Raw genomic sequence first — 27,480 nt, forward strand, 5'->3', positions numbered from 1 at the left:
TTTTATGGCGACTGCTGGAGTACAGCTTCTCTCTCCACTGCATGGCTCTGTGAGCATGGGCTGAAGGAACTCCTGCAAGACTTTTGACCACAAGACCAAACATGACAGTTTCTGCGCCACTCAGTTCAAACTCACGAAAGAGCCATGTGGTGCAAAGAAGAGAAGCTCCTCTTCTGGCAACAAGCATGATGGCAAGCTATTTCTGGGATAAGCAGCATAAAATATACTGAACTTTTTTGGGATCTTGCCAGGTTATTTGTGACCTGGATTGGCCACTGTTGGAAACAGGATGCTGGGCTTGATGGACCTTTGGTCTATCCCAGTGTGGCAATACATAGCTTATGTAGCTATGAGGAGTTGCTGGCTGGTGGACTGGCTTGCTTGGGTAGTAAATGCTAGCTGGGCTTACGGAGGCCAACTGATTTCTGGATAGATTCAGCTAGGGTCACTGATTTTAAGTGAGGAGGGAGATGGTAGGATAAGGGAGGCAGGCTGATGGAGGAGAACCCCCCCCAGGATAAATGAAAGACTAGGTAACACCACAATTGTATTGGGGGGGGGGGGGGGGGGGGTAGCTGCTCATTGTGTATTTGTGGCAGTAGCATACAGGGTTCCATAAAGAGCCTGATTTACTAAGTTTCTTTTCCTTTTATGCACAGAATGGGAAACAACTTTAGCGTTTCAGGTCCAAAGAAAATTTCCTCCCATTCTGCAGTAGGGATATGTGGAACTCTCAGCCAAAGAACATTTGTGAAGGAACGATTCAAGACACTGGCATAACTGAACCATCCTCTTCTATGCCATCTTTCAAGGGCAAACAAAGATTAAAATAAATAATTCCCATATCAAAAACCATCCGAGTGACCAGACAGAAGCAGACCAACTCACACAATTCCAATATATAGAAGTATAATACTTTTTTAAACACACACGAGGAGTAGAAGACTGAGGTTTTAATAACCTTTTATTATGGACAATGGTTCTGTTGCAGATTTAGAATCGCAGTTTCTGGAAGAACCACTTATTCTTGCCAGTCTTGTATCTGGAAAACAAACATTAAAGACATATAAATTAATCTGGCCAACACAAGCCATTCCCTGAGAGAGTTATATTTTATTTCACCTTTTGGGTGTGTTTTAACGCTGTTATTGTGGACTGCTCTGATTTAGTTTTGAGAAGAGCAGGGTAAGCACTTGTTGGAATCGCAAAGCCTGAACATCATTATACCGAAAATTTATTTTGCTTTCATTCACAAGGGATAGGTACCCCTGGGCTATTTTCATCAAATGTTACACTGAAGAACTGTAACCATGCGCTTCTGAGCAACTGTCGGCCTTCCCCCAGTTTCGAGCAGCTTTTAAACTAGAAACTGGGGGAAGGCCGACAGTCGCTCAAAAGCGCATGGTTCGGGATAAGGTATCTTTCAAAGATATCACCAAAACAGGGAAGATAAGGGTATCCCGATAGTGAGGTTGCAAAAGAGACAGTAGAAGTAAAAATCAGACAAAAGATTGCAAATTAATACTGTCAAGTACTGAGCATGATGCAAATAGGAACAACAAACAGTTTGAAATGTCTATATGTGAATGCCAGAAGCCTAAGAAATGAGATGGGAGAGTTAGAATATATTGCACTAAATGAAAAATTAGATATAATAGGCATCTCAGAGACCTGGTGGAAAAGAGGATAACCACTGGCACACTATCATAATGGGGTACAAATTATATCGTAGAGATAGGGTAGATCGAATTGGTGGAGGAGTAGCATTGTATGTTAAGGACAGCCTTGAATCAAATAGACTGAAAATTCTGCAGGAAACAAAACACATCTTGGAATCCCTATGGATTGAAATTCCATGTGTAAAGGGGAAAAGGATAGTGACAGGAGTGTACTACCGTACGCCTGGCCAGGATGAACAGACATATGCAGAAATGTTAAAGGAAATTAGGGAAGCAAACAAACTGGGCAACACAATAATAATGGGTGATCTCAATTACCCCGATATTGACTGGATAAATGCAACATTGGGGCATGCTAGGGAGGTAAAATTCCTTGACGAAATCAAGGACTGCTTTATAGAGCAGTTGGTACAGAAGCCGATGAGAGAAGGAAAAATCCTAGACCTGGTCCTTAGTGGAGCGCATGATCTGGTGCGGGAGGTAATGGTGCTGGGGTCGCTTGACAACAGTGTTCATAATATGATCAAATTTGATATTAGCTTTGAAGTAAGTATACACAGGAAATCCAATATGTTAACGTTTAACTTTAAAAAAGGAGACTATGATAAAATGAGAAGAACGGTGAAATAAAACAGAGAAGCGGCTTTGAGGGTCAAATATTTACCTCAGGTGTGGATGCTGTTCAAAAACACCATTCTGGAAGTCCAGGTCAAATATATTCCGCGTATTAAAAATGGAGGACGGAAGACCAAACGACTGCCGGCATGGTTAAAAAGTGAGGTGAAGAGGAGTCACGTGACGCTATGCGGGAAGGTGGTCGCATGTGAGCGCCGCTCCAACCCTTATCCCGATTCCTCGAAATTCGCACTGATTATCTGTCCCCACAAAAGTGACCAGTAAGTTTGGAATGGAGGAGGCACGTAGTGGGTACAGTTTACACAGCAATCGCAGCGTCGATGGCGACAAAATCAACTCAGAAGGAGAAGCTTCGCAGCAAACTGCCCGAATCAAAAATTGCGGCTTCCCCGAGTTCTGCAAGCGCATCGGTCTCGTCGGCGTGGGTGGCCGAGATAAGAACGGAAATGTCGGCGGTGTTGGAGGAGATGTTGCAGAGGCATTTGACGCCGATTGGCACCAGATTGGAGCAGCTGTACATGCGGATGGAAGACTTGACTAGGGAGTGTGTTGCCTTTCAAACCCGGACGACTGAGCTGGAGGATCAAAGGAATAGATCCTAAGGAGCTTAGCCGAGATTGGGTGGCACAGCCGGTGGCGGGGATAGTGCTGGGCAGACTTATACGGTCTGTGCCCTGAAAAGGACAGGTACAAATCAAGGTAAGGTATACACAAAAAGTAGCACATTTGAGTTTATCTTGTTGGGCAGACTGGATGGACCGTGCAGGTCTTTTTCTGCCGTCATCTACTATGTTACTATGTTAGAGGTGGAAGGCTCGCAAAAATCTATGCGTGCGAGAGTGGAGTCTCTGGAACAAAAAGTTGAGGACCTGGAAAATCGTTCCAGGTGGAACAATTTGCATCTGGTGGGGTTCCCTGAGCGAGTGAGAGACAAGGATTTGACAACAGACTGGAGCGTTGGCTGGCAGAAGCAGTCAAATTCCCAGCTGAAATAGGGCCGCTGAGAGTGGAGAGAGCCCATAGGTTGGGGCCCCACAGGGCTAAGGTGGATAAGCGCAGAGTGATATTATGAAGATTCTCAATTTTGCACACAAACAGTTCATACTGAGGTCCTTCCGACTGGATAAACATCTTTCATATGATAATCAGCGGATCCTGTGCTTTCAGGACTACTCGGCCGGCGTGGTGGGTAGGAGGCTGGCTTTTTCACCGCTGTGCACCAAGCTCTTTTCGTGGAACAATTCGTTTTGCTTTAAAATACCCAGTGATATTAAAGATTACACACAAGGGATCAGACCACACTTTTGACTCAGTAATGGAGGTGCAGACCTTTGTGACACAGATGGAAGAGGAGCTGAGATGGAAGGGGAATATCTGTTTTATTGCAGAGGGGTTTGTTGGACATTTTGAGTAACGAATTGGAGCCATGTGGACACTAGTAAGGGGGTCTTGTGTCTGTGCCTCCAGAATTCGGGAGGCTGGGGCCCGGAATCTCATGATGTTTGGGTGGGAGGGGAGGGCAATATGTGGGTGATTTATGGTTGGCATTGTTTGGTTGAACTTGTTTCACTACTGTTAAAGCTTAATTGGGTAAGAGGATGGCGGGGGGGGGGGGGGGGTGGGGGGGTGTAAATATGGATACCTGAGGAGGAGGATGGGGAGGCGTTAATTTATTTTTTATTTTTGTTACATTTGTACCCCGCGCTTTCCCACATGGCAGGCTCAATGCGGCTTACATGGGGCAATGGAGGGTTAAGTGACTTGCCCAGAGTCACAAGGAGCTGCCTGTGCCTGAGGTGGGAATCGAACTCAGTTCCCCAGGACCAAAGTCCACCACCCTAACCACTAGGCCACTCCTCCACAGTATACCAGAGGGTGGAAGTGGGGGGGAGGAAGGGGGGTATGGTTATGTCTAATTAGGCTGTGGGGTCTTGGATGTGGGGTGTACTTTGGTGAGGTGGGATTGTTCAAATGTTTAAACATAAGATGAAGTGCATTTATGGCTGGTTCAGCTCTAAAGTGTAGCGACTGGTGTAAGTAGTCTGGCTTTCTTTGCTAATATCAATAAAAGTGTTGTAATACAAGTAGGAGGGGTGGGAGGAAAACTTGGAAAAACTGATGCCTTATAGCATCATTTTGTTTGCAATTTATTGAGCCAGGGTGGTGTAATTGTTGTTGTAAATGCAATTTTCTGCACATTTTGTGCACTGGATGTTCATCAATAAAAAATTGTTGAAATAAAAAAAAAAAGTGAGGTGAAGTAAGCTATTAGAGCTAAAAGAAAATCCTTCAGAAAATGTAAGGAATCGACTGAAAATAATAAGAAACAGCATAAGGAATGTCAAGTCAAATGCAAAACACTGATAAAGAAGGGAAAAGCGAATGCTACATACCTGTAGAAGGTATTCTCCGAGGACAGCAGGCTGATTGTTCTCACTGATGGGTGACGTCCACGGCAGCCCCTCCAATCGGAATCTTCACTAGCAAAGTCCTTTGCTAGCCCTCGCGCGCACCGCGCATGCGCGGCCGTCTTCCCGCCCGAAACCGGCTCGAGCCGGCCAGTCCAGTATGTAGCAAGACAAACTCTTAAGGGAAGACACAACTCCAAAGGGGAGGCGGGCGGGTTTGTGAGAACAATCAGCCTGCTGTCCTTGGAGAATACCTTCTACAGGTATGTAGCATTCGCTTTCTCCGAGGACAAGCAGGCTGCTTGTTCTCACTGATGGGGTATCCCTAGCCCCCAGGCTCACTCAAAACAACAACCATGGTCAATTGGGCCTCGCAACGGCGAGGACATAACAGAAATTGACCTAAAAAAATTTACCAACTAACTGAGAGTGTAGCCTGGAACAGAACAAACAGGGCCCTCGGGGGGTGGAGTTGGATCCTAAAGCCCAAACAGGTTCTGAAGAACTGACTGCCCGAACCGACTGTCGCGTCGGGTATCCTGCTGCAGGCAGTAATGGGATGTGAATGTGTGGACAGAAGCCCACGTCGCAGCTTTGCAAATTTCTTCAATGGAGGCTGACTTCAAGTGGGCTACCGACGCAGCCATGGCTCTAACATTATGAGCCGTGACATGACCCTCAAGAGCCAGCCCCGCCTGGGCGTAAGTGAAGGAAATGCAATCTGCTAGCCAATTGGATATGGTGCGTTTCCCTACAGCCACTCCCCTCCTATTGGGATCAAAAGAAACAAACAATTGGGTGGACTGTCTGTGGGGCTGTGTCCGCTCCAGATAGAAGGCCAATGCTCTCTTGCAGTCCAATGTGTGCAGCTGACGTTCAGCAGGGCAGGAATGAGGACGGGGAAAGAATGTTGGCAAGACAATTGACTGGTTCAGATGGAACTCCGACACGACCTTTGGCAGGAACTTAGGGTGAGTGCGGAGGACTACTCTGTTATGATGAAATTTGGTGTAAGGGGCCTGGGCTACCAGGGCCTGAAGCTCACTGACTCTACGAGCTGAAGTAACTGCCACCAAGAAAATGACCTTCCAGGTCAAGTACTTCAGATGGCAGGAATTCAGTGGCTCAAAAGGAGGTTTCATCAGCTGGGTGAGAACGACATTGAGATCCCATGACACTGTAGGAGGCTTGACAGGGGGCTTTGACAAAAGCAAACCTCTAATGAAGCGAACAACTAAAGGCTGTCCGGAGATCGGCTTACCTTCCACTTGGTAATGGTATGCACTGATTGCACTAAGATGAACCCTTACGGAGTTGGTCTTAAGACCAGACTCAGACAAGTGCAGAAGGTATTCAAGCAGGGTCTGTGTAGGACAAGAGCGAGGATCTAGGGCCTTGCTGTCACACCAGACGGCAAACCTCCTCCAATGAAAGAAGTAACTTCTCTTAGTGGAGTCTTTCCTGGAAGCAAGCAAGATACGGGAGACACCCTCTGGCAGACCCAAAGAGGCAAAGTCTACGCCCTCAACATCCAGGCCGTGAGAGCCAGGGACCGGAGGTTGGGATGCAGAAGAGCCCCTTCGTCCTGCGTGATGAGGGTCGGAAAACACTCCAATCTCCACGGTTCTTCGGAGGATAACTCCAGAAGAAGAGGGAACCAGATCTGACGCGGCCAAAAAGGAGCAATCAGGATCATGGTGCCTCGGTCTTGCTTGAGTTTCAACAAAGTCTTCCCCACCAGAGGAATGGGAGGATAAGCATACAGCAGGCCCTCCCCCCAATCGAGGAGGAAGGCATCCGATGCCAGTCTGCTGGTGGCCTGAAGCCTGGAACAGAACTGAGGGACTTTGTGGTTTGCTCGAGATGCGAAGAGATCCACCAAGGGGGTGCCCCACGCTTGGAAGATCTGGCGTACCACTCGGGAGTTGAGCGACCACTCGTGAGGTTGCATAATCCTGCTCAACCTGTCGGCCAGACTGTTGTTTACGCCTGCCAGATATGTGGCTTGGAGCACCATGCCGTTCCGGCGAGCCCAGGTCCACATGCTGACGGCTTCCTGACACAGGGGGCGAGATCCGGTGCCCCCCTGCTTGTTTACATAGTACATGGCAACCTGGTTGTCTGTCTGAATTTGAATAATTTGGTGGGACAGCCGATCTCTGAAAGCCTTCAGAGCGTTCCAGATCGCTCGTAACTCCAGAAGATTGATCTGTAGATCGCGTTCTTGGAGGGACCAGCTTCCTTGGGTGTGAAGCCCATCGACATGAGCTCCCCATCCCAGGAGAGACGCATCCGTGGTCAGCACTTTTTGTGGCTGAGGAATTTGGAAGGGACGTCCCAGAGTCAAATTGGTCCAAATCGTCCACCAATACAGGGATTCGAGAAAACTCGTGGACAGGTGGATCACGTCCTCTAGACCCCCCGCGGCCTGATACAACTGGGAGGCTAGGGTCCATTGAGCAGATCTCATGTGAAGGCGGGCCATGGGAGTCACATGAACTGTGGAGGCCATATGGCCCAGCAATCTCAACATCTGCCGAGCTGTGATCTGCTGGGACGCCCGCACCCGGGAGACGAGGGACAACAAGTTGTTGGCTCTCGTCTCTGGGAGATAGGCGCGAGCCGTCCGAGAATCCAGCAGGGCTCCTATGAATTCGAGGTTCTGCACTGGAAGAAGATGGGACTTTGGGTAATTTATCACAAACCCCAGTAGCTCCAGAAGGCGAATAGTCATCCGCATGGACTGCAGGGCTCCTGCCTTGGACGTGTTCTTCACCAGCCAATCGTCGAGATATGGGAACACGTGTACTCCCAGCCTGCGAAGTGCCGCTGCTACCACAGCTAGACACTTTGTGAACACCCTGGGCGCAGAAGCGAGCCCAAAGGGTAGCACACAGTACTGGAAGTGGCGTGTGCCCAACTGAAATCGCAGATACTGTCTGTGAGCTGGCAGTATCGGGATATGTGTGTAGGCATCCTTCAAGTCCAGAGAGCATAGCCAATCGTTTTGCTGAATCATGGGGAGAAGGGTGCCCAGGGAAAGCATCCTGAACTTTTCTTTTACGAGATATTTGTTCAGGGCCCTTAGGTCTAGGATGGGACGCATCCCCCCTGTTTTCTTTTCCACAAGGAAGTACCTGGAATAGAATCCCAGCCCTTCTTGCCCGGATGGCACGGGCTCGACCGCATTGGCGCTGAGAAGGGCGGAGAGTTCCTCTGCAAGTACCCTCTTGTGCTGGAAGCTGTAAGACTGAGCTCCCGGTGGACAATTTGGAGGTTTTGAAGCCAAATTGAGGGTGTATCCCTGCCGGACTATTTGCAGAACCCACTGATCGGAGGTTATGAGAGGCCACCTTTGGTGAAAAGCTTTCAACCTCCCTCCGACTGGCAGGTCGCCCGGCACGGACACTTGGATGTCGGCTATGCTCTGCTGGAGCCAGTCAAAAGCTTGCCCCTTGCTTTTGCTGGGGAGCCGCGGGGCCTTGCTGGGTCGCACGCTGCTGACGAGAGCGAGCGCGCTGGGGCTTAGCCTGGGCCGCAGGCTGTCGGGAAGGAGGATTGTACCTACGCTTGCCAGAAGAGTAGGGAACAGTCTTCCTTCCCCCGAAAAATCGTCTACCTGTAGAGGTAGAAGCTGAAGGCTGCCGGCGGGCGAATTTGTCGAATGCGGTGTCCCGCTGGTGGAGAGACTCTACCACCTGTTCGACTTTTTCGCCAAAAATGTTGTCCGCACGGCAAGGCGAGTCCGCAATCCGCTGCTGGATTCTATTCTCCAGGTCGGCGGCACGCAGCCATGAGAGCCTGCGCATCACCACACCTTGAGCAGCGGCCCTGGACGCAACATCAAAAGTGTCAAACTCCTCTGGCCAGGAATTTTCTGCACGCCTTCAGCTGCCTGACCACCTCCTGAAAAGGTTTGGCTTGCTCAGGGGGAAGAGCATCAACCAAGCCCGCCAACTGCCGCACATTGTTCCGCATGTGTATGCTCGTGTAGAGCTGGTAAGACTGGATCTTGGACACGAGCATAGAGGAATGGTAGGCCTTCCTCCCAAAGGAGTCTAAGGTTCTAGCGTCCTTGCCCGGGGGCGCCGAAGCATGTTCCCTAGAACTCTTAGCCTTCTTTAGGGCCAAATCCACAACTCCAGAGTCGTGAGGCAACTGAGTGCGCATCAGCTCTGGGTCCCCATGGATCCGGTACTGGGACTCGATCTTCTTGGGAATGTGGGGATTAGTTAAGGGTTTCGTCCAGTTCGCAAGCAATGTCTTTTTTAGGACATGGTGCAAGGGAACGGTGGACGCTTCCTTAGGTGGAGAAGGATAGTCCAGGAGCTCAAACATTTCAGCCCTGGGCTCGTCCTCCACAACCACCGGGAAGGGGATGGCCGTAGACATCTCCCGGACAAAGGAAGCGAAAGACAGACTCTCGGGAGGAGAAAGCTGTCTTTCAGGAGAGGGAGTGGGATCAGAAGGAAGACCCTCAGACTCCTCGTCAGAGAAATATCTAGGATCTTCCTCTTCCTCCCACGAGGCCTCACCCTCGGTGTCAGACACAAGTTCACGAACCTGTGTCTGCAACCTCGCCCTGCTCGACTCAGTGGAGCCACGTCCACGATGGGGGCGTCGAGAGGTAGACTCCCTCGCCCGCATCGGCGAAGCTCCCTCCGCCGACGTAGTCGGGGAGCCTTCCTGGGAGGTGGCCGCTGCCGGCACCGCACGCGGTACCGACGTCGGGGACCTCAACCTGGGCGATGGGCCAGCCGGCGCCACGCTCGACGGTACCGGAGGCGCAAGCACCGCCGGTACCGGAGGGGTAGGGCGCAACAGCTCTCCCAGAATCTCTGGGAGAACGGCCCGGAGGCTCTCGTTTAGAGCGGCTGCAGAGAAAGGCTGTGAGGTCGATGCAGGCGTCGACGTCAGGACCTGTTCCGGGCGAGGAGGCTGTTCCGGGCTGTCCAGAGTGGAGCGCATCGACACCTCTTGGACAGAGGGTGAGCGGTCCTCTCGGTGCCGATGCCTGCTGGGTGCCGAATCCCTCGGCGACCCAGAGCTCTCGGTGCCGACGCGGGGAGGAGACCGGTGTCGATGCTTCTTCGACTTCTTCCGAAGCATGTCACCGGAGCTCCCCGGCACCGACGAGGAGGACGTAGAATCCATCCGTCGCTTCCTCGGGGCCGAGGCCGAAGAAGGTCGGTCTCGGGGGGGCTGTACCGCAGGAGCCCTCAGGGTGGGAGGAGACCCACCCGAAGGCTCACCGCCACCAGCAGGGGAATGGACAGCCCTCACCTGCACTCCTGACGATGCACCACCGTCCGACGACATCAGCAGACGAGGTCCCGGTACCACCGACGTCGATGCAGCTATCCGATGTCTCGGCGCCGATGCAGAGGCCCGATGCCTCGATGCACTCGATGCAAGGGCGGCCGAGGAAGATGGTCTGGACGCTGACGACGTCGATGCACTCGAAGATCCCGGTGCCGATGCCGACGAAGAGCCCGAGAACAAAACGTTCCACTGGGCTAGTCTCGCTACCTGAGTCCGCCTTTGAAGCAGGGAACACAGACTACAGTTCTGAGGGCGGTGCTCGGCCCCCAGACACTGAAGACACGACGAGTGTCGATCAGTGAGCGAGATAACCCGGGCGCACTGGGTGCACTTCTTGAAGCCGCTGGAAGGCTTCGATGTCATGGGCGGAAAAATCACGCCGGCGAAATCAAAGTCCGAAATGACGGAAAAAGAGCACCAAAAACTTTAGAGGGAGAAAATCTCGACCGAGGCCGAAAAGAGGCCTACCCCGACGACGAAAGAAAACTTATTGGGGCCAAAAGCTGGAAATACGGGGAGGATTGAAACGAAACCCGGTGGAGGGGTTCCGGAGCACTTCCCGAGTACAAGAAAAGCTTTTCCGAAGAAAAAAACACGTTCAATAATATGGACGCGCGAGGTAGACTCTCCGGGGCTCGACACGGCGAAAAATACGACCGTACCGAGTGCGGACAAAAGAAGACTGGCCGGCTCGAGCCGGTTTCGGGCGGGAAGACGGCCGCGCATGCGCGGTGCGCGCGGGCGCGCGAGGGCTAGCAAAGGACTTTGCTAGTGAAGATTCCGATTGGAGGGGCTGCCGTGGACGTCACCCATCAGTGAGAACAAGCAGCCTGCTTGTCCTCGGAGAAGAGGGACTATGAAAAAAAGATTGCGTTGGGGGCAAACACACATAGTAAAAAGTTTTTTTTAGGCATATTAAAAGCAGGAAGCCAGCAAAAGAATCGGTTGGACCGCTGGATGACCGAGGGGTAAAAGGGGCGATCAGGGAAGACAAAGCTATAGTGAAGAGATTAAATGAATTCTTTGCTTCGGTCTTTACTGAGGAATTGGGAGATACCGGTGCCAGAAATGGTATTCAAAGCTGACAAGTCGGAGAAACTGAATGAAATCTCTATAGATCTAGAGGATGTAATGGGGCAATTTGACAAACTGAAGAGTAGCAAATCTCCTGGACCGGATGATATTCATCCCAGAGTACTGACAGAACTGAAAAATGAACTTGTGGAACTATTGTTATTAATATGTAATTTATCCTTAAAATTGACCGTGGTACCGGAAGATTGGAGGGTGGCCAATGTCTGAAGAGGACAGGTACAAATCAAGGTAGAGTATACACAAAAAGTAGCACAAATGAGTTTATCTTGTTGGGCAGACTGGATGGACCGTGCAGGTCTTTTTCTGCCGTCATCTACTATGTTACTATATGTAACGCCGAGTTTTAAAAAAGGTTCCAGAGGAGATCTGGGAAAATTATAGACCTGCGAGTCTTACGTCGGTGCCGGGCAAAATGGTAGAGACTACTATAAAGAACAAAATTACAGAGCATATTCAAAAGTATGGATTAATGAGACAAAGCCAACATGGATTTAGTGAAGGGAAATGTTTTTGCATCCTGCCCACATTGCTGAAACATCTCAGATAAGTCTGCCTTGGCAGTAATTGTTTTTGGGCACTATTTGGTTCTTGGGTATTTCTGGTGCTTTATTTGGTTTTTTGGGTACAGCTTTGGATAGATTCTACAGATACAGGAAACACAGTCCACAGGTTTTGAGTTTAGGCCCACCTACCCCAGGGTTGACACTTCTTAAATCGTGACTGGGTGGCCTTCCTAAATACACTATCACACCTATACTACTACTTATACTTATCCCAGTTACTACTCATGGCTCCAGTACACTTCCTCTTCTTGGTACTGTCCCTGCCTAATCTGTTTCCCCACTCAAAACCACTGTACGCCGCCAGAACACATTGTCCACTCTCTGTATTCGTTATCTCACCATCCCTTTTTTTTTCCTCTTCCCTCTTCACAGCTCTCAACCTTCATCATTTCCTTCCGTCCATTCACCCCTCTACTTTCTACCTGAGTACATCTCGCCTTCGTCGCCGTCGTCACACCTCTCCTACTCTTCTCCGTACTCTCTTGCTCCTTCTGCTCTCCGCTGGGGATATCAATCCCAAACCCCCACATCAGCTCTCACCATATCTACGCAGGCCACACCATGATAGCTCCAGTTTACTCTCTGTTCCTCTCCTCCCCCCTTCTTCCCTGCCCTTCTCCTGTGCTTTGTGGAATGCTCGCTCTATCTGCAACAAACTCCCCTATATCTACGATCTCTATCTCTCGCACCCTCCATCTACTTGCCCTAACTGAAACCTGGCTTCACCCTGAAGACTCTGCTTCAGTTGCGGCTCTGTGCCATGGAGGCTATCTTTTCTCCCATACTTCTCGCCCGGTGGGCCGTGGAGGCGGTATCGGGCTACTACTTTCGCCCTCTTGTAGATTTCAACCTCTCCTCCCACCTCAATCACACTGCTTTTCTTCCTTCGAAGTCCATTCCATCCGCTTATTCGCTCCTCTGCCTCTCCGAGTAGCAGTCATTTATCACCCCCCTGATAAATCCCTCTCTTCCTTTCTCACCGACTTTGATGCCTGGCTTTCCTTCTTCCTTGCACCCTCATCTCCTTCTCTCATTCTAGGGGATTTTAACATTCATGCTAATGATCCCTCTGACTCTCATACTTCTCAGCTTCTTGCTTTAACATCTTCCTTCAATCTCCAACTGTGCTCCGCTGCCCCAACTCACCAGAATGGCCACTGTCTCGATCTTATCCTCTCCTCAAACTGCTCACTCTCCCATTTCTGCACCTCACCTCTTCCCCTCTCCGACCATCATCTGATAACTTTCACACTTAAACACCCTCCTCCCCAGGCACGTCCAATCCTAAGCAACACATTTAGGAATCTTCAGGCTATCGACCCATCAACGTCTCAAATCTCTTCTCTACCGCTATGGTATCCAAGTTCGTCAATGAGGTTGTCTCGGCCTATAACACTATTCTCTCCTCTGAGTTGGACACTCTCGTCCCTCCCATGCCTCGTCCTGTAAAACGTAGCAAACCCCAGCCTTGGCTAACCTCTACAATCCGCTACTTACGTTCCTGCGCCCGCTCTGCCGAACGCCTCTGGCTAAAATCTCGTGCCCATGCTGACTTCATACATTTCAAATTCTTGCTGACCTCCTTCCAGTCTGCTCTTTTCCTCGCCAAACAGGACTATTACATCCAGTTGACAAACTCTCTTGGCTCAAACCCTAGACGCCTCTTCGCCACTCTCAACTCTCTCCTCAAAGTGCCTTCTCCTCCAACTCCCCCCTCACTTTCTCCCAAGACTCTAGCTGACTACTTCCACGATAAGGTCCACAAGATTAAACTTGAATTCTCAACCAGTTCACCCCCACCTCTCCCTCCCTTAGTCCATTCTCTCAACCCCCCAACCCCCGTCTCCTTTTCTTCCTTTCCTGAAATCACTGAAGACGAAACTACACTTCTCTCCTCCTCAAAACTAACCACCTGCTTCTCTGACCCTATTCCCACTCATCTACTCAACACTATCTCACCCACTGTCATCCCTTTCATCTGTCATATCCTCAATCTTTCACTTTCCACTGCAACTGTTCCCAATGCCTTCAAACATGCCGTAACACCACTCATAAAGAAACCCTCATTGGACCCTACCTGTCCCTCCAACTGTCGCCCCATCTCCCTCCTCCCTTTCCTATCCAAGATGCTTGAACGTGCTGTTCACCATCGTTGCTTCGACTTCCTGTCATCTAAAGCAATTCTTGATCCACTTCAATCTGGCTTTCACCCCCGTCATTCAACCGAAACGGTGCTTACTAAAGTCTCCAACGACCTGCTCCAGGCCAGATCCAAAGGGCTTTATTCTATCCTCATCCTTCTTGATCTATCTGCTGCTTTTGACACATTCGATCACAACTTACTCGATACGCTATCCTCGCTTGGTTTTCAAGGTTCTGTTCTTTCTTGGTTTTCTTATCTCTCCAAACGTACTTTTAGCGTATACTCTGGTGGATCCTCCTCCTCTTCTATCCCGCTGTCAGTTGGTGTACCTCAGGGATCTGTCCTGGGACCTCTACTCTTCTCCATCTATACTTCTTCGCTTGGTACTCTGATCTCATCCCATGGTTTTCAGTATCATCTTTACGCCGACGACTCCCAGATCTACCTCTCTACACCAGAAATCTCAGCAGGCATCCAGGCCAAAGTTTCAGCATGCCTGTCTGACATTGCTGCCTGGATGTTTCACCGCCATCTGAAGCTAAACATGACCAAGACTGAGCTTCTTATCTTTCCACCTAAACTGACCTCTCCTCTCCCCCCTTTCTCTATTTCTGTGGATAATACGCTCATCCTTCCCGTCTCATCAGCACGTAACCTTGGGGGTCATCTTCGACTCCTCCCTTCCTCCCTCTCCTTCGCTTCACATATTCAACAGACTGCTAAAACCTGTTTCTTCTTCGACTCCTCCCTTCCTCCCTCTCCTTCGCTTCACATATTCAACAGACTGCTAAAACCTGTTGTTTCTTCCTCTATAACATCACCAAAATCCGCCCTTTCCTTTCTGAGTATGCAACCAGGACCCTCATCCACACTCTTATCACCTCTCGCTTAGACTACTGCAACTTGCTTCTCACAGGTCTCCCACTGAGCCATCTCTCTCCTCTTCAATCTGTTCAAAATTCTGCGCACAACTAATATTCCACCAGTGTCATTATGCTCATATTAGCCCTCTCCTCAAGTCACTTCGTTGGCTCCCTATCCGTTTCCACATTCAGTTCAAACTCCTCTTACTGACTTACAAATGCATTCACTCTGCAGCTCCACTCTCATCTCTCCCTACACTCCTCCCCGGGAACTCCGCTCACTGGGCAAATCTCTCTTATCTGCACCCTTCTCCTCCACTCCAGACTCTGTTCCTTCTATCTTGCTGCACCGTATGCCTGGAATAAACTTCCTGAGCCGGTACGCCAAGCCTCATCTCTGGCCATCTTCAAATCTAGGCTAAAAACCCACCTCTTCGACGCTGCTTTTAACTCCTAAACCTTCAACTGTCCCCTATCCCTGATATGTCCTGTCTGTCCTAACCCTTATCCCTTACTTGTCCTGTCTGTCATAATTAGATTGTAAGCTCTATTGAGCAAGGACTGTCTCTCCATGTTCAAGTGTGAAGCGCTGCAGAAATGATAAGTAGTAGTAGTAGGGAAATCTTGCCTCACCAATCTATTACATTTCTTTGAAGGGGTGAACAAACATGTGGATAAAGATGAGCTGGTTGATATTGTGTATCTGGATTTTCAGAAGGCGTTTGACAAAGTACTTCATGAAAGACTCCAGAGGAAATTGGAGAGTCATGGGACAGGAGGTAGTGTCCTATTGTGGATTAAAAACTGGTTAAAAGATAGAAAACAGAGAAAGTAGGGTTAAATGGTCTGTATTCTCAATGGAGAAGGGTAGTTAGTGGGGTTCCCCAGGGGTCTGTGCTGGGGCTGCTGCTTTTTAACATATTTATAAATGACCTAGAGATGGGGGTAACTAGTGAGGTAATCAAATTTGCTGACGACACAAAGTTATTCAAAGTCATTAAATTGCGGGAGAATTGTGAAAAATTACAAGAAGACTTTACGAGGCTGGGAGACTGGGCGTCTAAATGGCAGATGACGTTTAATGAGCAACTGCAAAGTGATGGATGTGGGAAAGAGGAACCCGAATTATAGCTAAGTTATGCAAGGTTCCACGTTAGGAGTCAACGATCAAGAAAGGGATCTAGGTGTCGTCATTGATGATACGTTGAAACCTTCTGCTCAGTGTTCTGCGGCGGCTAAGAAAGCAAATAGAATGTTAGGTATTATTAGAAAAGGAATGGAAAACAAAAATGAGGATGTAATAATGCCTTTGTATCGCTCCATGATGCGACTGCACCTTGAATATTGTGTTCACTTCTAGTTGCTGCATCTCAAAAAAGATATAGTGGAATTAGAAAAGGTGCAGGGTGATGAAAATGATAAAGGGGACGGGACGACTTCCCTATGAGGAAAGGCTAAAGTGGCTGGGGCTCTTCAGCTTGGAGAAAAGACGGCTGAGGGGAGATATGATAGAGGTCTATAAAATAATGAGTGGAGTTGAACGGGTAGACATGAAGCGTCTGTTTACGTTTTCCAAAAATACTAGGACTAGGGGACATGCGATGAAGCTAGAGTAGTAAATTTAAAACGAATCGGAGAAAAATTTTCTTCACTCAATGTGTTGTTCAACTCTGGAACTCGGGTTGCTAGAAAATGTGGTAATGGCAGTTAGCTTAGCAGTTTAAAAAGGGGTTGGATGGCTTCCTAAAGGAAAAAGTCCACAGACCACTATTAAATTGGACTTGGGGAAAAGGTGGGATAAGCAGCATAAAATGTTTTGTACTTTTTTGGGGATCTTGCCAGGTATACGTGACCTGGATTGGCCACTGTTGGAAACAGGATGCTGGGCTTGATGGCCCTTTGGTCTGTCCCAGTATGGCAATACTTATGTACAACACTTGTAAGCACGTTAACAGCATCCATCTTCCACACCTCATGTCCCGACTACCAGCAATACAGGACACCAAACTGCAATTTCTCCAAGATGGGAAACAATGTATATATTCATAGGTTGATTGAGGTCACCATTACCCTAAAGCAATGCTTCTAAAATAGAAGAGCAGCCTAGCCTTTACAGCACTGTGAAAGTTACTTAACCCTTCATTGCCTCAGATACAGGTTTATATTGTAAACTCTTTGGGGACAGGGAAATAGATACTGCTGAAAAAGATAAGAGCAAAGAAACAGAGTCAAGTCTCAGTTCAAACTGGAGTGTTTAAGTGCTGGTGAGTAGCAGCAATAGAAGCATCTCTGAAAAGTAGTGGGGCCCGCTTTTGCAGTCAGGCCTATACATAGATGGGTATGTGAAAGAGAAACCAGGAAGCACTATAAGCCCCCCTCCTTAAGCAGAGTACAAACACAGTCAGTGCTCACCTTTCCTCAAATTTCACTTTGGCTTCACGCCTAGCTTTGCGTTTCAGAGCGGGGTCTCTAAATACATCCTTGTTGACAATGGCTTTGTCCAGAGGAATATCAACGGAGTATCTAATAAGGAAAGAAACCAAAATATTGCTGAACTAGTATAAAGTGCCACATCTCAATACCTTTGGTTCACACCCACTGTGTTATTTTATAGTGATGAGCGAACTTGCTAATTCTGCCCCAGTTCTATGTTTCCCAAAACATTCACCATCTACCAAAAGTTCAAATCAGGGCGCTCACCTAAGCCTGCACTTGGTGGGAGTGGGGTGGAGTTCATGCCACCCCTGCTACTGCAGCTCTACCTTAGCATTTGTGTTTACACCTGCGCTGTCACTTCACCCTTTCTCTATTGCCATTGCAGTGGAAGGAGTACATACAAGCCCTAGAAGGCCAGCAGCTGTAGCAGCCTGTGCGGTAGAGGTACAGTGGCAGGTATTCCATTCCTTGACCTGGCTTCTCACTTCAGTCCTTTATTTGCCCCGAACCCCCTTTAGATTCGGCCCTACATGCCTGATCTTACCAGTAGCAATAAGTTAACAACTTGACAATGACGCACTGGTCTGTTTCCATAACTGTTTCCTCTCTCATATTTATCAAAAGCCAGATAGCAAACTAAGGACATGATTTACTATAGCCTTTTCCCTTCTGTCACATAATTCCAGGAAAATGTTATAAATCATATCTTACTGTACACCACTGTCTAGAATAATCCACACAATTCTACCAGTACCATATTTATCAGCTTAAAAGTACTTGAATTCTGAAGCTCTAATTTGCGTATGCTCTTATGCTATTCAGCTTGATGCATGAAACACAGCAGCCATTGTGAATATTAATGGAATTGAGCAGGAAGTAATATTATAAAATTAAATATAAAACAAAATCAAAGACAAAAACTCTGCAAAGCTTCTGCAGAACTGAAGAAATCTAACAACTTCTTGGCAATGTTCACTGAAGTCCTTCAAATGAAACAGAGTAAGAGAGGAGGGATGTCTACAGGTAGCAGAATTTGTAATTCTTAGATAATGTACATAAAAGTTCCTAAACACACGTATATCCGTGTGAGTGTTTAGCATCTGAAGATGTGAAGCGACTGTTCACGCTATCCAAAAATACTAGGACTAGAGGGCATGAGTTGAAGCTACAGTGTGGTAAATTTAAAACGAATCGGAGAAAATTTTTCTTCACCCAACGTGTAATTAGACTCTGGAATTCGTTGCCGGAGAACGTGGTACGGGCGGTTAGCTTGACGGAGTTTAAAAAGGGGTTAGATAGATTCCTAAAGGACAAGTCCATAGACCGCTATTAAATGGACTTGGAAAAATTCCGCATTTTTAGGTATAACTTGTCTGGAATGTTTTTACGTTTGGGGAGCGTGCCAGGTGCCCTTGACCTGGATTGGCCACTGTCGGTGACAGGATGCTGGGCTAGATGGACCTTTGGTCTTTCCCAGTATGGCACTACTTATGTACTTATGTAAGCTGGGCATATGTCAAAGGAAACCTGCAGTAATAACCTCCCCAGCTTTTCAACCAGAACTATATGCTATTTCAAAGGGTGGTATATTACATTTTAAATAAACAATAACTAGAGCAGCTATTGGAAGGAGCCTCTCTCATCCTGTTTCATGACAACACATACTGTTATACTTCAAGAGAAATTCATACCTGAAGACTTTTACAATTACTAACTTGCTATTTAAAATGCTTTCTTTCAACATGATAGTGGCAGAGAGAAAAATCAAAGTACATCTCTTAAAATGTCACAGCCAAAGTACACAGGGCCCAGCCCATCTTTAGATCAAGTCTTCTTACTGAAGTATGGACACTTTACAGTGAACATAACATCTGTGAAGTTTTAAAGTGCTCCTTGCCCTACAAGTGTGGATCTGAGTAATAGTAAACAGTGCTATTGCTGACAAGTCCAAAGCACCTATACTGTTAAACTCATCCTCTGTGGAGCTTTGAACCATGGCTGGATGCACACTGGAATAAAAAATTAGTGACCTACTAATGAAGCTCACGATTAAAATCTGTGGAGCATGCTGAACGTCCACTCATGCTAGGAATGACTAACACACCTTCAGTTACCCATCGGTAGCCTCTGACTCCAACAACTGTCTTACCTGGTTGGCATCAAATGATTGTAGTTAAAAACTTTCACGAATGCCTTGATCTTGGACCTCTTAGCAATCTTTTTCTTTCCCATTGTTGAAGTCACTTTGCGTGGGTACCGGTCAATGCCAGCCACCAGAGCATGGCTGTAGGGTCTGTCTGAGGTGCCGTCATCTACGTTCTAAAACAAACAAACACGGGGAGAGATTAATGCACTTCAAGAGCTGAAAGAAAAGAACTTATGGATATATAGGTAAAATATCCTTTATCCCAGCAATCAGAATGGGAAGAAATTATAGGGCAACAACAAAAAGAAACTTACAGGTCCTTTTATTAAGCTGCTGTATAAAAGTAGCCTTAGTGCGCCCTTATGTGGGTTTTTCCCCACACACTAAGACCACATTTACCGCAGCAGTAAAATGGCCATGCACCACTGTTACCATTAGCACACAGCCTATTGTGTAGGCAGAAAGGGCTCACATGCTAATCAGTTAGCGCATGGTAATGTGGCTGCGCTGATTAGCGTAGAAACACCCACTCTATGTTCTCAAGACACATCCTCACTGTGAAAACTTTTTAAATATTTTTAGCGCACATTTGTACTTGCAGATCACAAAATTACTGCAGAATTACTACTACTAATCATTTCTATAGTGCTACTAGACATACGCAACGCTGTACACTTTATACGCAAGTACTTTCTCTGTCCCTAGAAGCTTCACAATCTAAGTTTGGTACCCGGGGCAATGGAGGGTTAAGTGACTTGCCCAAGGTCCCAAGGAGCTGCATTGGGAATTGAACCCAGGTCACCCAAAGCCTGCTATACTAACCATTAGGTAGCGCCTCCAGTCATTTTAAGCGGTGGTAAATGTGTGTTGGCGCTTACCACAGCTTAGTAAGAGGACTCCTTAGAAACTTTAGAAGTATAATCTCACAGTTGTTCCCGTCTCTTTAAATCTAGCTAAAGTACAGAATCTTGATGAGGGGTTGTAACATGAAAGGGAACTGCCCTAAAATTCAAGATTATTAGGCCAAAATGTAAAGCTCTATTCATGATATTTCTGGGGAACTTACTTCCCCTCAACATGATATTTTTGTTTTGGGGAAAAAAGTATGATGGACCATTTTCAAAGAATGAACTCATTTGCCTTCTTTTATTAGCTGCTCACTGTAGTCTTGCTAAACACTGGAAAGAAATCACAATTCCCAAAGATATAAAGTTGTTAAAGTATCAGAGATGCATACATTGGAAAATATAACATCTAAATCAAAAGGGAAAATAAATTAATTTCAAGATCTGTGAGCACCTTGTATTAGATTCCTAGAAATTTTTATTTCTCTAAGTGAGCTTTAAGAGATTCATGCTAACCTCTAAACTTTTTTTATGGGGAGGAGTTACGGACCAAGAAAGGGATCTGGGTGTCGTCGTCGATAATACGTTGAAACCTTCTGCTCAGTGTGCTGCTGCGACTAGGAAAGCGAATAGAATGTTGGGTATTATTAGGAAAGGTGTGGAAAACAGGTGTGAGGATGTTATAATGCCGTTGTATCACTCCATGGTGCGACCACACCTTGAGTATTGTGTTCAATTCTGGTCGCCGCATCTCAAGAAAGATATAGTAGAATTGGAAAAGGTGCAGCGAAGGGCGACTAAAATGATAGCGGGGATGGGACGACTTCCCTATGAAGAAAGACTAAGGAGGCTAGGGCTATACAGCTTGGAGAAGAGACAGCTGAGGGGAGACATGATAGAGGTATATAAAATAATGAGTGGAGTGGAACAGGTGGATGTGAAGCGTCTGTTCACGCTTTCCAAAAATACTAGGACTAGGGGGCATGCGATGAAACTACAGTGTAGTAAATTTAAAACAAATCGGAGAAAATTCTTCTTCACCCAACGTATAATTAAACTCTGGAATTCGTTGCCGGAGAAAGTGGTGAAGGCGGTTAGCTTAGCAGAGTTTAAAAAGGGGTTGGACGGTTTCCTAAAGGACAAGTCCATAAACCACTACTAAATGGACTTGGGAAAAATCCACAATTCCAGGAATAACATGTATAGAATGTGTGTACGTTTGGGAAACTTGCCAGGTGCCCTTGGCCTGGATTGGCCGCTGTCATGGACAGGATGCTGGGCTCGATGGACCCTTGGTCTTTTCCCAATATGGCATACTTATGAACTTGTGCTTTATCACTTCTGTCCTTCTCATTGACATTGTAAGCAATCTAACAGTGATCACTATTGCATACTATGGGGCTCATTTTCAAAGCACTCAGACTTACAAAGTCTATTCAATACAAAGAACAAATCAACTCCGTTTACAAAAATATATAAAACAGGATGGAGTTGGTCTAGAGGGCAACTACAAAATTGGTCAGTGGTCTCTGCCATGAAAAGTATGGGGACAGACTTACTGACCTCAAAATGTATACTCTGGAAGAAAGGCAAGAGAAAGGGGATAAGATAGAGACTTTTAAATACCTCCGTGGCATTAATGTGCAGAGGTAAACCTTTTTCAAATGAAGAAAAACTCTGGAATGAGAGGGCATAGGATGAAGTTAAGAGGTTATAGGCTCAGGAGTAATCTAAGGAAATACTTTTCCAAAGAAAGGGTGGTGGACATGTGGAATAGCCTCCCAGTAGAGGTGGTGGAGACCAGGATGGTGCCTGAATTTAAGAAAGCATGGGATAGGCACGTGGGATCTCTTAGGGAAAAGAGGGAGATAGTGGTTGCTGAGGATTGGCAGACTGGATAAGCCCTTATTCTAACGTCATGTTTCTATGTAACTTTGTAAGTCTATGAAAATACACCTCTTTATGTTGCTCAACAAAAGTTGATAATCTCTATATATAAAAGGCACCACCAACGTTCTAAATGAAGCCTCCAGCCGGAAGTGTGAAGGGGGAGAGATATCCGGTTTCCCCATGAGTGTCTGCCCCGCCCTCGCTCTCTCTGTAACACAAACAGTGAAGGAAAACACAGCAAAGCACGAAATCAAATCGCTCTCTCTGTAACAGTGAAGGACTCAGAGGGGGGAGGGGAGAGAGGGCAGAAGCCCTCACTATCTCTGTAACATAAGCACAGCACAGCAGGAAACTTAACACTGAAGGACTCGACTCCGAGGCGGGAGGGGACAGAGAGGACAGACAGCACAGGGGAAGGGAGAGAGGGCAGGGACACACACACTCCCACATGCACACAGAAGAAAACCTTGCTAGCCCCCGTTTCATTTGCATCAGAAACGGGGCTTTTTTACTACTTTGTATATATTTGTTCTTTATGTTGAAAAGATTTAATAAAGAGATTTTAAAAGGTACTTATTTATTATCCCAACAATCTGTTCAATGTGGCTAACAATACAGTTAATCAAGGCCAAAGTACACAAAACGTGAATGCAACCACATCATACAATAAAAAACACTACAATGCCTGGATCAGACAATAAAACAGAGAGGTAAGAGTGATCATCAGCCTAACTAGGAAGATCAGAGAACACTTTCAGAAATTTGCTAGAGGAAGGTCTTTAGCATTTTTCGAAATGTCACGTAATCACATTGACCACGGACAAATTTAGATAAGAGTTCCAACATTTAGTGCCTTGATAAGCAAATCCCACTTCAAAAACTGATTTATATGCAATTTTCTTACTGCTCGGAAAGTGTAACTGTAAATAATTCCTAGCCCCTAGAACAGCATTACGGGGTGTAAGGTCAACAAGAGGTTGCATATAGTCATGGGACACACCAAACAATATCTAGTAGATAAGAACACAGAGTTTGAAAGTGACCCAAGTTTTAACTGGGAGTCAATGCAGCTTAGATAACAACAGTATAAATGGTCACATAATCAATGCACTGGTTAATAATAAAAGTATAGCAGTACCTTTACTATGACAGCCTTGCGCCCAGAATAGCGTCCAGCCAGGACTAAGACAACCTTCCCTGGTTTCATAAATTTACCCATGTCTGTAAACAAAAGATTAGACGTTTTAATTCAGTTCTCTTTCTTCACATCATCTTCTTAAAATTTAGGACCATAATGAGCTCACACTGTAGATTCAAACTTCAAACAATTTAAACAAAATATTCATGAGTTTTTCCAAACATCTTCCTATTGTCTCACATATATATCCTGGAGAGGCCAGGCAAGGGAAAAATCCACAATTCCAGGAATAACATGTATAGAATATTTGTACGTTTGGGAAGCTTGCCAGGTGCCCTTGGCCTGGATTGGCCACTGTCGTGGACAGGATGCTGGGCTCAATGGACCCTTGGTCTTTTCCCAGTGTGGCATTACTTATGTACTTATACAGAGATAATCTCTTCCAAACATGGAGAGGCTACAGGACATGAAATGAAGTTCCAAGGAGGAAACGAAACATCATCTACTTTATCATGAAGAGGGTGCTAGATGCCTGGAATGCTCTTCCACAGGATGTAAGGGGGTTGAAAACAGTCAAAGAATTCAAAAAGGTGTGAGATAAACACAAAAATTCCCTATATAGCATGATAATGGAATAAAAATACACAGCATTTTCATACAGTAAACTTTAAATAAATAAAAAGCATACACAGGGGCAGACTGCACCAGTCAGGTACAAGCCCAAAGGGAGGATACCTGAACATTGTCACAGGTACAAACCTGGCCACTTTTCTGGGCTAACTAGATAGACCATGCTGGTCTTCATCTGCTATCTTTTTGCAATGTAGTATGTACCCAGGATTTATTATGATTCGGTCAAAGTTCTCAATTTATATCTATGGTAAAAACATGACTTGGATCCCATAAGTAAAAGTGATAACAGTATACACCCGATAAAGTTAAATCCTTAATTAGAAACATAAAATAGCTGTACACTGGGGCAAATGTCTGAGGAGGGGCAGGTTCCTTCCTTTCAGGTGTTGCGTCAGGATCATGGGCTCTCACCTCTCCAAGTGTTTCAATACTACCAGGTGCGAGACTATCTGCCGTGACGCAGGGGAGGAGCTGAGCCTAGCCGAAACAGTGTTGGAAAAGGGGATGATGGGAGGAGGGGAACGAGGTTGTATTTCAAGGATATATAAGGCCTTGCTTTCCTGGTCCCAGCCGGTGGAACATTACACACAAAAATGGGAATCGGCAACGGGAGTATCCTTCGAATCTATACAATGGGCACAGGCCTTTAAATCTCTTCTGAGAGTATCGATATCCAGTTCATTAATTGAGAGTGGACACAAGGTTTTATATAGTTGGTACTACACTCCCAGCCGCTTGACAGCTATGTATCGATCGGGCTCTGCCTTGTGCTGGCGGCAGTGCGGAGAGATAGGAGATATGTATCATATATGGTGGGCGTGCGATCAGGCACAAAGATATTGGGAAAAGATAGGGGATTTTATTAACAAGGTGACGGGGATACAATACCCAATGACACTGTACACATGCCTACTACATTTCAAGCCACCAGGACTCAAAAATCACATCCACAGGTTTGCCACACAGGTGTTTGTATCAGGAAAGATGGTCCTGGCAGCATGGTGGAAAAAACCACACTTACCTGATCTGTCAGTGGTTATAAATAAACTAAGATCCATTCAATTGATGTCTAAGCTTACAGCAATACGTAATGGGCAAATTGTTCAATATCACAAGATATGGGATCTGTACACTACATGGGCCTCCAAGAACATAGCAACAGTTACGTTACACACACAGACGTAGGGCAGGGGGGAAAAGGGGAGGGAACGGGGGAAATAAGGTCAAGGCTTTACTGAGTGATAATAGATGATGCTGTTAGATATCCTTTTTTCTCAATGTTTATGTTTAATATGCCAAGTTATTACAAGTACAAAATGGTTATGTAAGTTATGAACATTGAATTTGGTTGATATTGAAAAATGTATAAATAAACAATATAAAAAAAAAAAAATAAAAAAAAATAAGAAAATAAAAGTTCTGTTGCTGAAAAAAAAAAAAAAAAAAAAGAAACATAAAATAGCACCTGAACAGAAATAACTCGGGTCTAAAATGAAGGAGCATACCTGTTTGTGAAAAAAAAGAGTCAACTCTCTGCCTTACTGTAAAACTTACAGCTGAAGCGCCAGGCAACAAACCTCTGGTTTACTCCAATTATAGAAGCAGCAGCACCACCACCACCACAGAAAGCCTAGTGATTCCCAAGCCTGGCCCTGGCGGCACCCCAGCCAGTCAGGTTTTCAGGATACCCACATTGAATATCCATGAGAGAGATCTGCATGCAAATCTCTCTCACGAATGCAATGTAAGAGGCCTTAAGCCATTGTCTAGGGCCCAGTGGTTCCCAAACCTGGCTGTGGTGCCTTCAGGACCAGATTTGGGGACCACTGGGCCCTAGACAATGGCTTAAGGCCTCTTACATTAGGTACTTATATTATTATTATGCGACAGGTATTGCATTGCTTTAGTCTTATCTTATACGGTATTAACTTCCACAGAATTTTGCTCGTTACAGATGGTCTGGACACCAGGGGTTCAATTTTTGGTCGTGTTCATAAGTGTTAGAACACCAATGGAGTTCAAACATGCGTGGGATATGCATAGAGGAATCCTGTGCAGAAGGAATGGATCCTCAGAAGCTTAGCTGAAATTGGGTGGCGGAGCAGTTGGGGGGGAAGAGGGGGTGGTGGTTGGGAGGCGAGGATAGGGGAGGGCAGACTTATACGGTCTGTACCAGAGCCGTTGATGGGAGGCGGGAAATACTGCTGGGCAGACTTATATGGTCTGTGCCCTGAAAAGGACAGGTACAAATTCAAGGTAAGGTATACACATATGAGTTTGTCTTGGGCAGACTGGATGGACCATGCAGGTCTTTTTCTGCCGTCATCTACTATGTTACTTTTGTTTGGTAATTATTTACTAAGAACAATTCTTGGTAAACAGAATCTTGAAGGCGATGCAATACCCACGAACCTCTTATACTAGGCTGATTTTACCAGCAGGGTTGAATTCTCATTGCACATCCCAAAATATCCAGGGGACCCACTTAAATACAAAGTGCTCTGGGCCAGAGACTTCTTGAACTGCTCCTTAATGTGCTGCACATTATATAAATGTAAGAACAAAAGTAGTAGTGTTATTTTGTACAGCGCTGCGTAACCCTAGTAGCGCTCTAGAAATGTTAAGTAGTGGTAGTAGTAAAGCAAGTCAGAATGGCCTACATAACCCTGTCTCCTAAAGCCTCTGAGCCCTGGATATTACTCCGAGCGACCAAGGGCCCCCGCTAATTATCGGTTACATTACAACCCTTTCCTGTACAGGATGGCACCCGATTAAAAAATATCCTCCCCACTACTCACCCACAAACGCGCGATGCCTGCCCAAGACTTCAAAAAAAAAAAAAGGAAGCCCCTATAGATCACGTAACCTTTCACAGCGCTCGTGAGTACATCACTACCGCTTCCGGGGTAACTCTTCACACCCTAACGTTCCACGTGCAGCGACACTCACTCAAGGCTCACAGCCACGCGCTCTGCCGCAACGGCAGCAGGAAGTGTGTCACAGAAGGAGGTTCCGGGCACAGCACCGCAGAGACGTCGTTGGCCTGGATGCGTGACGTCTCCAAGGATAACAGGTGCGGAAGTGGTGCAACCCGGCTCCAGCATGGCTTTTGCGTGTCAGAGGGACAGCTATGCGCGGGAGGTAAGCCGAGGTGCGGCTTGTGTTAATTTTCGCTGACGGAGGGGGAGGGGTGAGACGTGTCACAGGCAAAAGGTAAAAAAAAAAAAGCGGGATACTCGGGATCCTCCTATTTCCTTAAAAGTTCCTCCGTGCGATGGTGTACGTTACGTCACAGGGGGCGTAACTTAGCGCATCGGGGGCGTTCTCAAGCTTAAAATAAGGTTTAATGACAGAAACTGCTTGCAGAATGCAGCGATCAGCAGCGCTGCACAAATCTTTTACAAGGTTAAACAAAGAGGTGCAATAGACTGGAGTGGAAGTGAGCTTATCTAGTCCACTGTACGCAAGGAAACCAATTTGGTTAATCTCTATTTTGAGTGAACGGCAATGACGGTTGAGAGGGGGCGTGCCCTCTCAACCGTCATTGCCGTTCACTCAAAACAAAGCAAAAAATCTATGAGCTGCTGCAAGGAGGTTTAATAGACAACAGTGGAACTGAGCCTATCTAGTCCACTGCATGCAGGGAAGCCTATTTGGTTAATCTCTGTTTCAACTCCCCTGCT

The 27,480-nt window shown here is 46.6% G+C and overlaps 2 protein-coding genes across 2 annotated transcripts in view; one reads left to right on the forward strand and one right to left on the reverse strand.

Annotated features, from left to right (window-relative positions):
- Positions 1-27,480, forward strand: part of LOC115481413 (alanyl-tRNA editing protein Aarsd1-like) — a 194,239-nt gene that overhangs the window by 51,160 nt on the left and 115,599 nt on the right. The window lies entirely within an intron of this gene.
- Positions 939-26,703, reverse strand: LOC115481840 (60S ribosomal protein L27). Its single transcript, XM_030221260.1, has 5 exons — positions 26,596-26,703; positions 23,165-23,247; positions 19,295-19,464; positions 17,122-17,232; positions 939-1,042 (listed from the first exon to the last, which is right to left on the reverse strand). The coding sequence occupies exons 2-5, from the start codon at positions 23,243-23,245 to the stop codon at positions 994-996; spliced, it is 411 nt and encodes a 136-aa protein (XP_030077120.1). The 5' UTR covers positions 23,246-23,247; positions 26,596-26,703; the 3' UTR covers positions 939-993.

Source organism: Microcaecilia unicolor, chromosome 12 (assembly GCF_901765095.1).
Source record: "Microcaecilia unicolor chromosome 12, aMicUni1.1, whole genome shotgun sequence".
NCBI classification, from domain to species: domain Eukaryota; kingdom Metazoa; phylum Chordata; class Amphibia; order Gymnophiona; family Siphonopidae; genus Microcaecilia; species Microcaecilia unicolor.

Excerpts from the sequence above, each read along its gene's own strand:
- LOC115481840 (XM_030221260.1), bottom strand. The coding sequence starts at position 23,245 with ATGGGTAAATTTATGAAACCAGGGAAGGTTGTCTTAGTCCTGGCTGGA. Across the intron at positions 19,465-23,164 it reads GCAAGGCTGTCATAGTAAAG|AACGTAGATGACGGCACCTC; the intron begins GTACTGCTATAC and ends TGTTTGTTTTAG. Across the intron at positions 17,233-19,294 it reads AATCATTTGATGCCAACCAG|ATACTCCGTTGATATTCCTC; the intron begins GTAAGACAGTTG and ends TTTCCTTATTAG.